General features: G+C 38.1%; 1 protein-coding gene across 4 annotated transcripts in view; it reads left to right on the plus strand.

Annotated features, from left to right (window-relative positions):
- Positions 1–15,995, plus strand: part of slc39a14 (solute carrier family 39 member 14) — a 28,365-nt gene extending 12,370 nt beyond the window's left edge. For 3 of the 4 annotated variants that reach the window (XM_060882943.1, XM_060882944.1, XM_060882945.1), the window contains 6 exons: positions 2,887–3,056; positions 6,161–6,283; positions 9,052–9,216; positions 10,025–10,223; positions 10,768–10,952; positions 11,661–15,995. In XM_060882943.1, the coding sequence (XP_060738926.1) occupies positions 2,887–3,056; positions 6,161–6,283; positions 9,052–9,216; positions 10,025–10,223; positions 10,768–10,952; positions 11,661–11,813 (995 nt within the window). In that variant the 3' untranslated portion in view covers positions 11,814–15,995. Of the gene's footprint in view, positions 1–765; positions 936–2,886; positions 3,057–6,160; positions 6,284–9,051; positions 9,217–10,024; positions 10,224–10,767; positions 10,953–11,660 lie in introns of all 4 variants that reach the window. The other variant, XM_060882946.1, reaches the window with a different exon arrangement.
- The last annotated feature ends 688 nt before the right edge of the window (positions 15,996–16,683 follow it).

A 16,683-nucleotide genomic window follows, 5' to 3' on the forward strand; every position in this document is an offset into this window, starting at 1 on the left:
GACGATTTTCAGTGCCGAGATCTCGCCTCGCTTCGCCACGCCTCGAGGCAGCGTCTCTACCCAGAGAAGGACAAAAGAGGACTGAGGGAGGAAGAGAGATGTGTGAAGAGGCATCAGGATGTAGGGCAATGTGTGGTTTGTAAAGTGAATCCTGAACAATAGAGAGAAGGAAGTGTAGAGACCAGATGAGGCACAATGATGTGATGTGATCCTGCCCTTCTGAGGGCTTTTTACTCACCTGAATACTCCAATATGGAGCCTCTGCCCATTTCGGGGGCTTCAGTACATCTCAGGGTTTCTGCCCATCTGGGGGCTTTAATTCACCTGGGGCTTCTGCCCATTTGGGGGATTCTGCCCATCTTTGAGTTTCTTCCTAACCTGGAAATCCTGCCCATTTGTTTGCTCCTGACCCTCTGTGCCTATCTAGGGGCTTCTGCCCATCTGGGGGCTTTTTTTCCTAACCTGGGGATTCTGCCCATGTTGGGACCTTTTTCCTAACACAGGGAAACTTGAGCTTCTTCTAAACCAGGAGTATCTGCCTTTGCAGGAGCCTCTTTCCCCTTAGTGCTTCTGCCCAGCTGTGGTCTTCTGCCCTTTCTGGGGCATCTTCCATTATTTTTTAATATATTTACTTAACTGAAGCTAAATATCACAGATAGTCAAACCAGACACTGTGTGTTTGTGTTGCTGATTTATTTATTTATTTATTTTTACTGTGACTCATGTCTAAAGTGTGTGTGTGTTTGTGTGTGTGTGGGTATGCAGTGTGGGGTTTCGCTGTGCTCAGTGTGACTATAGTGAGTGTGTTTGCTCTGACCGGTGTGTTTGTGGTGCCACTGATGAGGACACGATTCATGCGCAGAGTCCTCGTCTTTTTCATCGCTCTGTCCATCGGGACGCTCTTCTCCACTGCCGTGTTCCAGCTGCTGCCGGAGGTCCAGTATACACGCTCTCGCCCACACACACACACACACACACACACACATACACAAAATAATGTAATGCTGGGCTCCACCCGCCACCGCCGTCGAATCACACGAGAAAAACTAGTAAACATTAAATTTTTTTTATTTTAATTTATTTCCTCCGATCACTGAGACTGGAAATCTGTTTATCACATGGATCAGATGTGATTGGAATCTGAACTGTACAGAAATGTACTGAAATCACTGGAATCGGAAATCAACGGAATCGGAAAGGACCGGAATCTGATGATATCATTAAAATGTTTTCATTGATTCAGCGAAATGTTTTGTATGAACCTGCGTCAAAATTAATAATCGATCAATTTATTTATTTATTTGTTCTTTCTTAATTTTTGCTTTTTTTTTTTTTGTTTGTTTGTTTGTTTTTTTTTAATTTTATTTTTAATTTAAATTTTATTTTGTTTTATTTATTTATTTATTTATTTTGCTGATTTTATCCATTCTTTTTTTATTTTCAATCTTTTTAACTTCTTTTAACGTCTTTCATTTTTCTTGTACTATTTCTTGTTTTATTTCTCATCCCCTCTTCAATTTTCTCTCTCTCTCTCTCTCTCTCTCTCTCTCTCTCTCTCTCCCTCTCTCTCTCTTTCTTTCTCTCTCTCTCTCTCTCTCCCTCCCTCTCTCTCTCTTTCTTTCTCTCTCTCTCGTCTCTTTCTCTTCCTGAACCAATAATGTTTGTCTCCTGCGGACTTTATTTTCAGGGTCACTTTCTTAAATCTTTAAAGCAGCTGTTTTAATTCCTGTGTGTCAAACGGAGCATTTTTTAGCAGCAGGATCAATCCTTATTTGTTAAATAGAGCATTATTTAGCAGCAGGGTCACAACACTTTTTTTTTTTTTTTTTTTTTTTTTATAAACGGAGCAGATCTAGTTCTCGATGGTTAAATGGGACGTCGTTTTCCATCGTTTTTAGTCGAGATTTGTTCAAAGAAAATAAAGGCACGTGCCTAAGGTAGTATTTTGAGCCTGAATAAAAAGGCCAGTAATAATATAGAGCTCACATTCTTGAAAACAGACTTCATTCATTCAGGGATGATTTGGTTCGAATCCTTTCATTAACAGAGGTAATGAAGTGCTGCGTGTCTCAGTGAGACTGACTGAGGAAATGTGTGTGTGTGTGTGTGTGTGTGTCATTTAAAATGGCAGGGTTCAGCCTAGCCTGAGGTGGTGTTATGTGTACTCTGATGGTCGAGTGAATGTGTTAAGTGGAAGAGAGGATGGGAAGGAAGTTGTGTGTGTGATCATGCAGTTGTGTGTGTGTGTGTGTGTGTGTGTGTGTGTGTGTAGCCTGAGGAAAGGTACATTGTTGGGCTGACTGTAGCCCAAGGGATGACTAAAAGAGTGAGCAGGAAGCAGGTTGTATTTATTTACTGGTGCATGAAAACTAAGGTCTTTTTGTTGTGTATGTTTCTTTGTTTTGTTTTGTTTGTTTGTTTGTTTTTTTAACATTACAATGAACCAATTCTCTCTTTAAGGTTTTCTTCAACACTTCTAATGACTTCCTGTGAAATCAAGCACAGTGCCGTATCTTCCAGATCGCTGTGGGAAACTCTTGTTGGGGGGTTGGGGTTGGGGGGGGGCGATTTTCCTTACAAATTAATATAGATTTATTGAGGGAAATGTTTTGGAAAAACGAATCTGGAAAATACGGCCGATTTTCTTCGGATGACAGACGACACTGAACATGTGAGATCTGATCATGCGAGATCTGATGACTCTGGTGTCTGGGATTTTTAATTTAAATCTAACAAAACATTTTTATCTCTTTTCCCTCAAAGGTCTCAAAAAAATGCACTGAAAATCTGTAACCACACTAATGAGTCTCTCTCTCTCTCTCTCTCTCTCTCTCTCTCTCTCTCTCTCTCTCTGGGTTTGTGCCCCTCCGACCTTCGTGGGTTCAGTGTGGGGTTACGGGTTCGTGTGTGTTACGGTCATCTCGCTGTGTTCGCTGCTCGGTGCCAGCGTGGTGCCGTTCATGAGGAAAACCTTTTACAAACGGCTGCTGCTCTACTTCATAGCTCTGGCCATCGGCACGCTTTATTCCAACGCGCTCTTTCAGCTCATCCCTGAGGTAGAGTTCACTTCCATCGGATCTATTAAAGGAGTACGACTCCGTTTCAACCTCCGGGTCTTAACACTAAGTGTAAAACGCGCGTGTGAGTGATTTTAATATGAACAGGAAATAACGTACGTCCCGTTTTTCTTCTTTTCGAATAGAAAATGAACGCAATTAACGTAAGGTTAAGACGGACATTTTTACTCGAACTCGAACTCAAGTTCAAATTTAGATTTAAAAAAAATAAATACACGGCTCGTGACTTTATACCATGCCGTTTATTCTGATTGGTCGGAAGACATCGATCAGTTTTGCAGTAATAGAGATTTATATTCACGCTCCTATTTTAGTACGTTGTCGTTTCTATAGCAACCACTCAGTAACTGGACAGAAAAATCGGCGCTTTACGGTTTCTATGTAAAAAAACAAACAAAAAAAAAAACCCAGCTTGACGCATTAAGTTTTTTTTCTCTTCCTTCTTGGGAAAAAAAACTAACTAAATTCAGTGTTTAGTGTAAACACTATTTGTCTTTAAAAGTTTGTTGTTTATTTTAGTAATAAACTTATTAACACGGTGGCCTGGGAAAGTTCGGGCTACGTATAACGCAGTGTAGAGTTTCTGATATTTCCAGGATTTTCCCTCCTAGTTCTCTCCAGAGCCAAAGAACATCTAAAACCTTTAAATAGGAGAATGCAGCTGTGCCTTACGATAAATTATATATATATAATTATTAAATTATTTGTAAACGTGATTTCTGCATCTGATTTTAAATCAAATTAATTTATCCTCACAAATCAAAAAATTCCAATTAAAAATGAAGAAATTCTCAATTTTCAGAGGATCTGCTCTGTGTATATTTGCATGTCCTAATCAGCCTTTATTCGGTTCGAACCACTGATCGGCGTGGGGAAAGCCTGGTGAAGATAGAATTTCTAAGGAACGAGCTGGATCTCAGATTTGTTTTTATTTAAAGGACAAAAATGTTAATGTAGCTAACATGCTAACAATGAAGCTACCAGCTTCTGTGCTCAGTTAGCTGCGTTAGCATGTTTGGTCGAACCGTTCGTGTAACATCCCTCGTTTGGTGTTTTTAATATAGATAACGTTTTGTATCGTAGTTTAGTATGTTTTAAATTTGTCGTTTTTATTTTATACGATCGCTGTAGAACGGACTAACGGAGACTTTAATTTCTGCTGTTACTAATTTTGTTCTACTATAATCCTTTTTTTTTAAAAATATAAACAAAATTCTAAATAAATACAATCCAGGCAGATTATAAAATTGTTTTTTAACCTTTAACCTCTAAGCTCTTACTCTTAGGTCTAGAAAATATCTGTATACGCTAATAATAATAGACACACTAATATACTGTAACTCTCGTATTATTGTTGACTCTCCACAGAACTGTAGGTTTACAAATTATAGAAGAAGAAAAAAGAAAACAATTTTAAACGTTTTAAACGTACACATTAATCCAAATGCAGTCAACTATTCAATAAATCAAAGCTTTACACTGGAGCTCTGAGGCTAATGTAGCTACCTGTTAATGGGAGCTTATAGCTACCAGTTTAGCATCGTACCAGCTGCATGTTTCTCCTCACACATCTGCCTTGAAATCAGATCAAATGGATGGTTTCATCCAGCAGCAGTGATGAACTTTGTACACTGGAAAAAACTAATCTAGCTTAAAGATCTCAGCGTGGAGGACTGAGACTCCAGCCATATAAACACATCTGTTTATGAGGCTTAACTATAGGTGTCTACAAGAATGTTTTCCCAATCCTGGATGCTTCTGAAGGAATTCTCACCAATCCTGGACATGCTTGAAGGCTTGAAAACTGACCAATCTCAGAAGCTTCAGAAGGAGTTATGAGCAATCCTGGACTCCTTGTATTAATCCTTGTATTAAAGCCGACAAATCCTGTAAGCTCTTGAAGTAGCACTGTCCAATCCTGGACACCTCTGAAGGACACGTGAGAGCTCCTGGACACTCTTGAAGGAGTTCCGACAGGTCCTGGGCACTCTTTAAGGAATTCTGACCAGCTGCTGTGAGCGGAAAGAAATTGTAAACAAGTAAACAGCGTTCTCAAATTAACAAACGTGGCCGATCCTCAACCCAAAGCCTTAAGATTTGAGCACCGACTCCAGCCTGGACTGGGATCCCGTTGGCAGTTATAAGATCTCAGTAGAGTTCGACAGCTCTACCAAGCTGACAGGCAGTTTGCAACAGCGCAGTGTTAAACTGGTAGCCGTACACTTCTACCGTTAGCTAGATTAACCTCGAAGCTCCAGCGTAAAACTAAATTAGCAGACTTTTCTCAGTTTAGATTTGGAACGGAGGTTGGACATTTTGTTTTTGTTCAGTGTATCAGACTCCATTTCTGTGTCTCACTCTGTACCTCATGACAAAAACTCTAATCCCAGAAATCTTACTTAACTGAAACCGTATCGCTTTCTGAAAGCTTCTCCTTAGATCTAGAGGCTCGTGTAGACCACTATGGTTTATTCCTGTAGAAGGGAAGCTTTAGTGTTTGTTCTCAGTGCTTGTATCCTGTTCTACATAACCAGGATATACAGTTGGATAAAATATAGAATATAGGATCTTTTTGTATAGTTAATCGTTCCAGCCTTCTTACAGTATATGAATGTGCTTGGAACCTTGATAATGTGATAGAACCAATAACGAGTAAAGGATTCTTTTAGATCGTTGAGTTTAGTCGTAAAGGATTCTTCTGAAAGTGAAACCCTGTAGATTCAGGGTTCTTAATATAAACCTTAAAAAGCTTCTCTCTGAGGAACAAAACGAAAAAACAAACGTTGTTTTTTTTTTTAAAAAAGTGTGTGCGGTGCCATCAGAGACACCGCAGCGGTGTTGTGGAAAATATTCCTCGTTTCTGACTGAGCCGTTTGGGTTTATATGGCGATCAGAGTCTCGATCACTAACCTACACACATCAGGTGCTACAGATAAATGTGTTTAGTATAATCACATAGCATGAGACCTGATTTGAGACACAGCCCTGGAGTCTGACATGCCTTATCTAGAATAAACTACAAAAATCTAGCTAACAAATGTTTCTTATTTTCAGAAGTAAACTGACTCTTTCTTTCTGTACAGGCTTTTGGTTTTGACCCCATGGAGTCGTATTACGTGTCCAAATCAGCCGTCGTCTTCGGAGGCTTCTATCTGTTCTTCTTTACGGAGAAAGTCCTCAAGATGATCCTCAAACCTAAACGCAGGGTGAGTGAGAGACTTGAGATTTGATCTCAAACCCTCCTGGTCATTCTCGCTTTATAATATTAATGTTTTTTTGATTGGGTGAATAATTAGTGAAAATTTTAAAAAAAAATTATTATTATTATTATTATTTTTAACAAGAATATATACGTAATTACTTATTTATAAATTTATACATATAATAGTAACAAAAATGCCATAGTTATATTCTTAGAAATTTTGTTAGTACTGGTAATAATTGTATTTGGGTGTATATATGTATTATTATTATTTTTTTCTTCATGTAAAAATATATATATTCTTGTACAATTAAAAAAGCTAAAAAGATCGTCAATTGTTTAGAAAATGCAAATAAGGTATAGGATGGTGGTGATAGTTGGATTTATTTATTTATTTATTTATTGTACTAAACAAAAATCCATTTTTAAACTGATTATTCATCACTGATTTTAATCCCTGTTTCAGTTTTGTCTCACACCTCGTTAGCCGTTTCAGACTGTGGGTGTGTTCTCTCTCCGCCACGTAACCTGTCTAACAGGAGAGTGCAGAACAAATAAAAGTCATACTATTCTACTGGCTCGGGAATGTTTGCTCAGAGCCAGAGTAAAGTTATAGTTCGTTAGGTTTCTTTAATTTAAGTTTCATTTGCATATCCTATTTTGGTCTGTACTTATTAAACAAACCGTAATCCAAAATTCCCACCAGTTAGTCTGGTATTTATTTATGATTTTCCGATAATGTACAAATTGTTTGTCAGGTTACGCCTGCATGCAACTCACACACCTTTTTTTTTTTTTTTTTTTTTTGGGTGACGCTCCTGGAGCTGTTGCCTACATCATGAACAAAGGTCATTTGGGCATGTCAGAATGACATTTGTTTCAATACAGGTTCATTTAGAAGCACTGAGTGCAAAATAGTTGGAATTTCTTTTCCACATTACACATTGAACTACATTACATATGGAAGTACAGACATTACACATCGAACTACATGACATATGGAAGTACAGACATTACACATTGTACAGACATTACATATGGAAGTACATGACATATGGAAGTACAGACATTACACATCAAACTACATGACATATGGAAGTACAGACATTACACATCAAACTACATGACATATGGAAGTTCAGACATTACACATTGAACTACATTACATATGGAAGTACAGACATTACGCATCGAACTACATGACATATGGAAGTACAGACATTACACATCAAACTACATTACATATGGAAGTACAGACATTACACATCGAACTACATGACACATGGAAGTACAGACATTACACATCGAACTACAGACATTACATATGGAAGTACAGACATTACACATCAAACTACATGACACATGGAAGTACAGACATTACACATCGAACTACATGACACATGGAAGTACAGACATTACACATCGAACTACAGACATTACATATGGAAGTACAGACATTACACATCAAACTACATGACACATGGAAGTACAGACATTACACATCGAACTACAGACATTGCATATGGAAGTACAGACATTACACATCGAACTACATGACATATGGAAGTACAGACATTACACATCGAACTACATGACATATGGAAGTACAGACATTACACATCGAACTACAGACATTGCATATGGAAGTACAGACATTACACATCGAACTACATGACATATGGAAGTACAGACATTACACATCGAACTACATGACATATGGAAGTACAGACATTACACATCGAACTACAGACATTGCATATGGAAGTACAGACATTACACATCGAACTACATGACATATGGAAGTACAGACATTACACATCGAACTACAGACATTGCATATGGAAGTACAGACATTACACATCGAACTACATGACATATGGAAGTACAGACATTACACATCAAACTACATGACATATGGAAGTACAGACATTACACATCGAACTACATGACATATGGAAGTACAGACACACATTGAACTACATTACATATGGAAGTACAGACATTACACATCAAACTACATGACATATGGAAGTACAGACACACCTCGAACTACATGACATATGGAAGTACAAGCATTGGTTTTGCACACATTAACACTACTCCATATGTCACATCTTTACTGTAAACACTCTGTACTTCCTTATCTACAGACATAACATCTATGTTACATCTATATGTTACATCTATATGTTACATTACATTCCAGTATCACCTACATTATTTATAGATGTTCAGACATGATGGTACAGTCATTTACAGAAATGTCTATGTGAACGTACAGACCTTAACATCATGTACAGTACATTAGTGAATGTTACTATATATGAAATTACAAACATCACGTATGGATTAAGGATAATAAGAGTGTGGCTTACAGTGATGATGACGGCTGATAGGAAGTATTTTATTTATACCTATAACAGGAGGACACCTAATGGTGTTGGCTATTAATGGTACACTACAGCACTAATGATGATGATGATGATGATGATGATTATGGTGGTGGCACAAATAAAAAACCCAACCTCGAGCCTTGGCTGTACAGGTGTCATATTGATACTAGAAGGAGTTTTGTTAAATAATGTATTTGGGTCATTGTGTTGCGGTCAATAGGAACAACTCCCTCTTGTGGTCAATAGGAACAACTACACTGATATTTTGCAGGAGCCAGTAGTCATTCCAGTCAAGCCACATTTTCTTTCTTTATTTCTTTCTGTCTCTCTTTTTCTCTCTTTCTGTCTGACTTTCTTTCTTTGTTTGTCTTTCTTTCAGGAAGGACACGGACACAGTCATTTTCCTGTGGGAAACGGTGATATGGAGGACGGAGTGATGGAGAAGCTGCAGAACGGAGAGGCAGGAGGAGCCATGTCCTTGCCTCAGGTGGACGGAGAGATCAGAGAGGACGACAAAATGCTGAGCGCCGGACAAACGGCACAGGTCAGGACACCGGAACTGAATCGGGTGTCTGTCCTCTCTTAATGCTTTGTGTTTTATTCACCACTTTATTACAATTATTACTAATTAATATATTAAAAATAATTGCTTTTAAGACAGATTCATGTTTGCATTAATGCAACCTAGTTAGTTTGTTCACATTATGCTTTGGCTTTTCATGACACAGTTAATGACCTTAAAAAATACTGCAGACATTTAAACACTGGTACACACGGTGCTATTGATATGGCGTGTCATAGTATTAGTAATTGAATGCACTCCTCTCTCTCTCTCTCTCTCTCTCTCTCTCGTCGTCTTTCTGCCCGACTGTCTGTATGCCTGTCTGTCTCTTTCTTTTGTTTGTTTGTCTCTCTCTCTTTCTCTTGCTCTATTCACTCTGTCTTTCTCTACATCTGTCTGTTTGCCTGGATCTCACTTTTCTCGGTCTGTCTGTCGGTTTTTCTTTCTCTCTCTCTCTCTCTCTCTCTCTCTCTCTCTCTCTCTGTCTTTCTCTGTCTTTCTTTCTTTCTTTCTTTCTTTCTTTCTTTCTTTCTTTATGTCTCTCTCTCTCTCTCGTCATCTTTCTTCCCAACTGTCTGTATGCCTGTCTGTCTCTTTCTTTTGTTTGTTTGTCTCTCTCTTTCTCTTGCTCTATTCACTCTGTCTTTCTCTACATCTGTCTGTTTGCCTGGCTCTCACTTTTCTCGGTCTGTCTGTCGGTTTGTCTGTCTCTCTCTCTCTCGCTCTATCTTTCTGTCTTTCTTTTTCTCTTTCTTTCTTTCTTTCTTTCTTTGTCTTTCTCTCTCTGCAGGACACTCAGGGGGGATGTTATTGGTTGAAGGGTCGAGCGTATTCTGACATTGGCACCCTGGCGTGGATGATCACTCTCAGTGACGGACTCCATAACTTTATAGACGGTTTGGCCATCGGAGCATCGTTCACTGCTTCAGTTTTCCAGGGCATCAGCACATCAGTGGCCATCCTGTGTGAGGAGTTTCCTCATGAACTGGGTGAGACACACACACACACACACACACACACACACACACACACACACACGCACTCGCGCCTTCCCTCATTCTACCCCTTCATGACCGTGATGATTATGTTTACACGCTAGACAATTTCTCGATGTCTCGGGATGGTAGAAGGAGAGAAGCAGTGAAGAGGAATTAGCATAGCTACTGTTCATAATATTAGCAAGCACTAGATAGTAATGTGCACGTATTAGAGAACAATATTATGGGATGTATTATGTGTACGCCTGACTAAAGAGAGATGTTTTTAATCTACATTTAACCTGGGAAGGTGTGTCTGAGCCCGGAAGACTATTCCAGAGCTAAATACGAAAACGCTCTAACGCCTTTTGTAGACTTTCAATCGTCAATGCTAACGAAGTTATGCTAGCAAACATAACGTAAATAAAACAAGCTTTATAGGACACAAACTACAAGCTACATGAGTGTCATTATTTTTTCTCCTTTATCTGGACTTCAACAGTGTCTCTCTCTCTCTCTCTCTCTTTCTCTCTCTCTCTCACTCCCTGATGCTCAGGTGACTTTGTGATCCTGCTGAACGCCGGGATGAGCATCCAGCAGGCTCTGTTCTTTAACTTCCTGTCAGCCTGCTGCTGTTATTTGGGAATGGGATTTGGGATTCTGGCAGGAAACCAGTTCTCGCCGAACTGGATCTTCGCTCTGGCCGGAGGAATGTTCCTCTACATCGCCCTGGCTGACATGGTGAGTGTGGATTACTTTCTGCGTCTAAATAAAACAGAAGATGCTACGACAGTCTAAACGCAATAAACTGATTTTGCTGACAAGTGAAGCCAAATGTACTACGACTGTTCTTATTGGTCGTTTTATAAAATTAGAAATGATTATAAGTGATCACAGCTAATTTCAGTCATTTAGGTCAAGCAAGAAAATGTTTGAACGTTACATTCTACAAATTACTATATAAAAATATAGTTATTTTTAGTCACTGAAACATTGTAGTGTAAATTTATTCATTTATTTATTTATTTTTTGGAAGATCCACCAAGACGATTGCTGCTTTAGTCCTGAATTGAATATTAGCCACAAGGCTGATGTTGCTAACAAGGAAATAAATTTTATATTGACCAGTTAAGCTCAGAAAATAACTATAAATACGCTATGAACTTGTGTATATAACTTGTACAAAAATTTGTATAATAATATTACGCATCAAAGGTAAAATTCATCTGTTAACTTTAGGCCACGCCCCACACCTCTGATCTTTTTCTATATCACAAATCAATAAAAACAAGTTTGTTTGACCCTCGACAAAGCCTGAATGAGCCAACGCTAAACTGGAGGCCATAGGCTTTCTTTATTTGTTAGCTACATTAGCTTTGCTGTTTCAGTACATTTAACCGGCATATGCCCGCAAGCTTTTAATGATGCCTCGTCGTTGTGTTCTGTCAGTTTCCCGAGATGAACGAAGTGAGTCGTGAGGAAGAGGAAGCTGGAGGAAGGGCACACCTCGTGACCTTCGCCATCCAGAACGCCGGCCTGCTCACCGGTTTTGCCATCATGCTCCTCCTGACTATTTACTCAGGACAGATACAGCTCGGATAGCCCCGAAAACGATAGAACCGACTTCACCTTTAACCTTTAAACCCCTCCCTCAGATTCAGGTTCTACCCAATGAGAAGTGAGTGCAGGACTCGGATTTGAGCTCTGAGCCTGAGGTTAACTGTGCAATGTTGAAGGAACTCTGAGGAGCTGCTGATAGGCTTAAGAAGGAAAAACAAACTCTCTTTGAGCCAACCCAGATGCAAAATTACAATTTTAACTGACGTACAATATGCATTTGTGATTTTTCTCTTTTTGTTTTTCTCTATATTGCTTTTTCTTCTTTAGTTATTGTCTGTTCTCTTTCACCATAATGGACCAGTTTGAGGAGAACACTTTGATCATCTAATAGCCTTCACTCGATCTGCTTCAGCTCCATGTTTAGTCAGTCATGTTTAAAGCTTGATGTTTTGGTTCAATGCTTCATTTGAAAAGTATTTGAAGTTTGCTGATGGTTTGATGTTTGTAGACTAGCTCTCTATCGTAAGGTAACGGTTTCATCCACAGCTCCTGATAAAAACACTGATATAAAACATCATGTTTTGCACCAGATAATTAAAGGTTGTGTATTTATACTCTTTAATCTAACCCCTTGTTGTGTTCCCCTGACAAGTCAGAGATGCCCTCAGACAATTCGAAAGAGAACCTCGCAGTTAAACTGGTTTCTACAGTGTTCATGTTGGCTTCTATATGGCCTTTAAGATGTATTTTTTTCAAAAAACCTTTCTCACTAGCACTGAAGAATTCCAAATAAATATGATCTTCGCTATTTCTTGTTAGCCTGCTAGCTAGAGTTATAACTTCAAATCCTGACACTAGTTCATTTTAGCCTGCTAGCTAGAGTTATGACTAAATTATCTTGGATATCCTGTCAGATTCACTCGTGTTATTCAATTAGCTAGCATTAGCTGATAATCATTTGTGGACTAAATTCGTCGCTGTCATCCGCTGACGCTAGACAGCTAGCAAGAAAGCGATCTTTTATGAATAAGACTTAAATCTTCTCAGGATAGATTATGTTAAGATGCTTACTATCTGACTAGTTTTAGCGAATAACCTTTTATGATTAAGCAAAATTTTCCCGCTAAATAATGTGTAAACATTCTTGAATATAACTTCAAGAAATACTACCAGACGTCCTGTCAACTTAGCTGTTTTAGCAAGTTGCTATTGTTATTGATAAAATGTAGGTAAGCACATGATAATCTTCTCATTAGCCACTTGCATTAACAAAAGAACAAATTACATATAAGCATAACTCCTGTCAGGAGGAAGCTTCTAAGTAAAGTTTAAAATCCTCTTTAAATACTTAAAATCTTCTCTGAAATTCTGTCAGTAGTTGATGTTTCCTGTCTAGCTATATTGTTATGATTTTAAATCCTGTCTGGTCAGCTCACGTTAACCTGCTCACTAGCTAGCTTTACCAAATAAACTTTTACAAATAGAGGTTTAACTCCTGTCAGAAATCTTGTCTTATCATTCAGTTCTCTATGTAGCCAGTGTTATGATTAAAAATTCTGTCAGGTTAGTCCATGCTAGTTGGCTAACAGATCCTGAATATGACTTAAAATCTGTCATTAATTACTATTCTCCTTCTAGCTAGTGTAATTATATAAATCCTGTCAGGTTAGCCTGCTCACTAGCCAGCTAGATTTACCAAATGAACGTTGTTAACTCATGAAAGGATTTCTGACAGAAGTTAAACTTGGACTAGTAAAAGTTTTACGTGAAGGTAGCGCTGCGATTTAAAATCACGTCCTGTTAGCTTATGTTAGCTAGCTAGCAGATAAACATTAATGAATATGACTTGAAATCCTGTCATTAGTTAACTTTCCCTGACTAGCTAGAGTTAAAACTAAAAAAACTCTGTCAGCCTCGCACATGTTAGCTGGCTATTTCCAGTGAAAGCACAAAAAAACTGAAACGACAGGGATTTGAACATTTTCTCCGAGGTTTCAAAGTTATGGGAAAACAACAAGAGGTGTTTGTTAAATACAGTTTTTTAAAGTAGTGAGGTTTTTAAAAAATATATCCCCTGAAGAATTCTCCTGAACACATCAACTGGTCACATTCTCATACTAGCAATGCAAACAAGCTAAATTATCACTTAGCTTAGCTTAGCTTAGCTTGTGTGGGCTGCCATTTTTCCCCTCAAACATCATTCCAGAGTATCAAACATCACCATCATCATTGTGGTTTAGTTAAAAGTGCAGGCACTATTGTGTGGCTATGTTTATTTCTTATTGTATTATTTCTCAGAGAATCACAAAATCATGTCTAGTCGACCAAATAAGAGCCTTTATTTTACGTTTGCTTTTTTTGTTTCTATTTAAGATCTAAAATTTGTTTTTGTGGTTTTACTTGTATAGTGTTTTTTTTTCTTTTGATTTTGTGTTTTGGTGGTGTGTCTTTTGTATGAAGCAGTTCTCATCCTGACATGTTGTTTCATATTTATTTCAAATCTGCTGTATGTATTATGTGATACACCGGAGTGTGTCTGCATTCCTGTAATATAATACAGTGACACTTTACGTTATGATTCCTTAAAGTCGGATAACGTTTAATTAACCGCAAACCTGAGTGTTATTACATCATAAATCATGCTAACTGACAGGAAACGCCACAATTATGCATTTTAAAAATCGTTGAGTGAAAACATGGTGTCCTTGCGATTGAGCTGTTGCTATAGAAACGATAACCTGCGATTTGAATTACAGATGAAAATACAATCAACTGAACAATCAAAATCAAGAGTTCAGAAGGTGATTCGTTTGGATATTTGACGTTGCCTAAAGTTAAACTTCTTGCTGAGGTTTAGAATTTGTTAACGTCACACAGAACCTTAAAGTAAAGGGAACTTGTGGAAGTGTTAAGGATTTGGTTCAGGGTCGGCATCACTGGGTCATCAGGGGTCACGGTTTTAAGTCTTTTTTTTTTGTTTTTAGATTTTGAGTCTAATTTTATAGACACTTTAAGATCGGTCTTCCAAGTGAATTTGTCTAAATTTGGTTTAAAAAGGGAATCCTAGTGAGATCAGCACAAGTGTAGACACAATATTATATTTCCGTTTCTGTTTGAAAGGGAACCGATTCTTTACCTACGCCTCTTACGCTTTGCAGCTATCAGGGTGTGAGATCACCTACAGTGACGTATCTGATAAAAAGTTTAATCTGTGCAGAAACGTTAGCTATAAACAGGTCAAGTAACTAATACACTAGTTACTCAGAGACCATATTTGACCCTGAGCTTTCATTTACATTGACACACTTTCATGACAGTATTTTGCTTCTGTGCTCTTTTTTCTCCAGTGCATTGAATTTCATCTCTGGAATATATTTAGATTTTTTTTTTTTACTTACAAGTGGACCTGACTTAACTGGATCAGCTTGTTTTTCACCGAGACAAAAAGTCCGTCATCTCAACCCTGCTATCGAACGTAAAGATGATTAGCGCATTACGGAAACCATGTCCAGTAATTCTGTTCTTTGCGTTGTGTCCGATGACTGTGACAGTTTGGGTGCAGGAAAACATTGAAGCTGTGGGATAAATTAGATTATTCATCATTTGTAGTTTAGGAGATTAAATTAAATTGGGTGAAGCGATTTCACAGGATGCGTCTTGATCTTCCAGCTGAATGTTTTGTTTTAGTTGGTGACATTTTGAGTCCGTATACGAACACACGTGGATGGACGTGTTTGTGTGGTTTTTTTTGTGTGTCGTTTAATCATGTTTAAGCCATTGTTTCAGCATCAAGTGGTTGACAAACTTTTTTTTTTTTTTTTACCTGTTGGTTTCAAGCCATCAATACAGTAGTTGTGCAAAGAATGAAAAAACATTTCAATGCAAAAGTGTAAAATGATTGTTTTTACATGATTCCAGGCTGAGTAAACTTCAGGCAAGGTTTGTTTGACTTAAACAATCCTTATACCTCGTGATTAGATGTTAATTTAGGGGGCAGGTGGTGGCTCAAGTGATTTAAGGCTCTGGGTTGTTGATCGGGGTTTTCAGGCCCCAGCACTGCCAAGCTGCCACTTTTGGGCCCTTGAGCAAGGCCCTTAACCCTCTCTGCTCCAAGAACGCTGTATCATGACTGACGCTGCGCTCTGACAACCTCCAAAGTTGGGATAGAATTTCACTGTGCTGTAATGTTTATGTGATAAAATAAATAAAAGCTTCTATCAATTACAGCTGAATTATTTCTAAAGCCTGGTATACCAGTGTGCTTTGCTTTAGAAGAAAAGCAAATTTCTTGCCTTGACACTAGACTTTTGAATCATTTGTGGCTTATTCGGACCTTGTTGTTGCTGTAAGGAATGTCACGGTGCTTGCTTTCACCTTTACATTCCTATTAAAGGAGCAGTTTGTAACTCTTTGAGGTTAATTGCAATTCTAGTAAAACATTTCTAAGCCACGCCCCCAGCTGACCCCTCTGTTGAATCTTCATTTGACTCTTAAGCAAAGAATTTGTAATCAATCAAATGCACTTGTGGATGCTGGTGGGGGCAGAGATCATTTCTGGGCCAGAAAGACTGAAATAAAGAAACTAGCAAGAACTCATTACACCTCAGTATTGCGACTCACATTTTTCCTCAGTTCACTTTATAAAGTCAAAATCAAGTTCTGAAAAAAACTTTTAACCTCTCAACATCGTGAACTGCTTCTTTAATGTTTATCTCAATTTTACCATTTAAATAGTAAACAACATTTGAAAACTTTAGTTACTGTGATCCTTGAAAGAATCTTAGTAAAGTAGCGTGAGCTGGAACCTCATAAACATGTGCAAAGGATTGTTTATTAGTACTTAATGTCAACAAACTTATTGTGTGTGTGTGTGTGTGTTTTTTTATTGTAATGTATAAATCACTATCATCTT

Source organism: Tachysurus vachellii, chromosome 12 (assembly GCF_030014155.1).
Source record: "Tachysurus vachellii isolate PV-2020 chromosome 12, HZAU_Pvac_v1, whole genome shotgun sequence".
Classification (NCBI taxonomy): domain Eukaryota; kingdom Metazoa; phylum Chordata; class Actinopteri; order Siluriformes; family Bagridae; genus Tachysurus; species Tachysurus vachellii.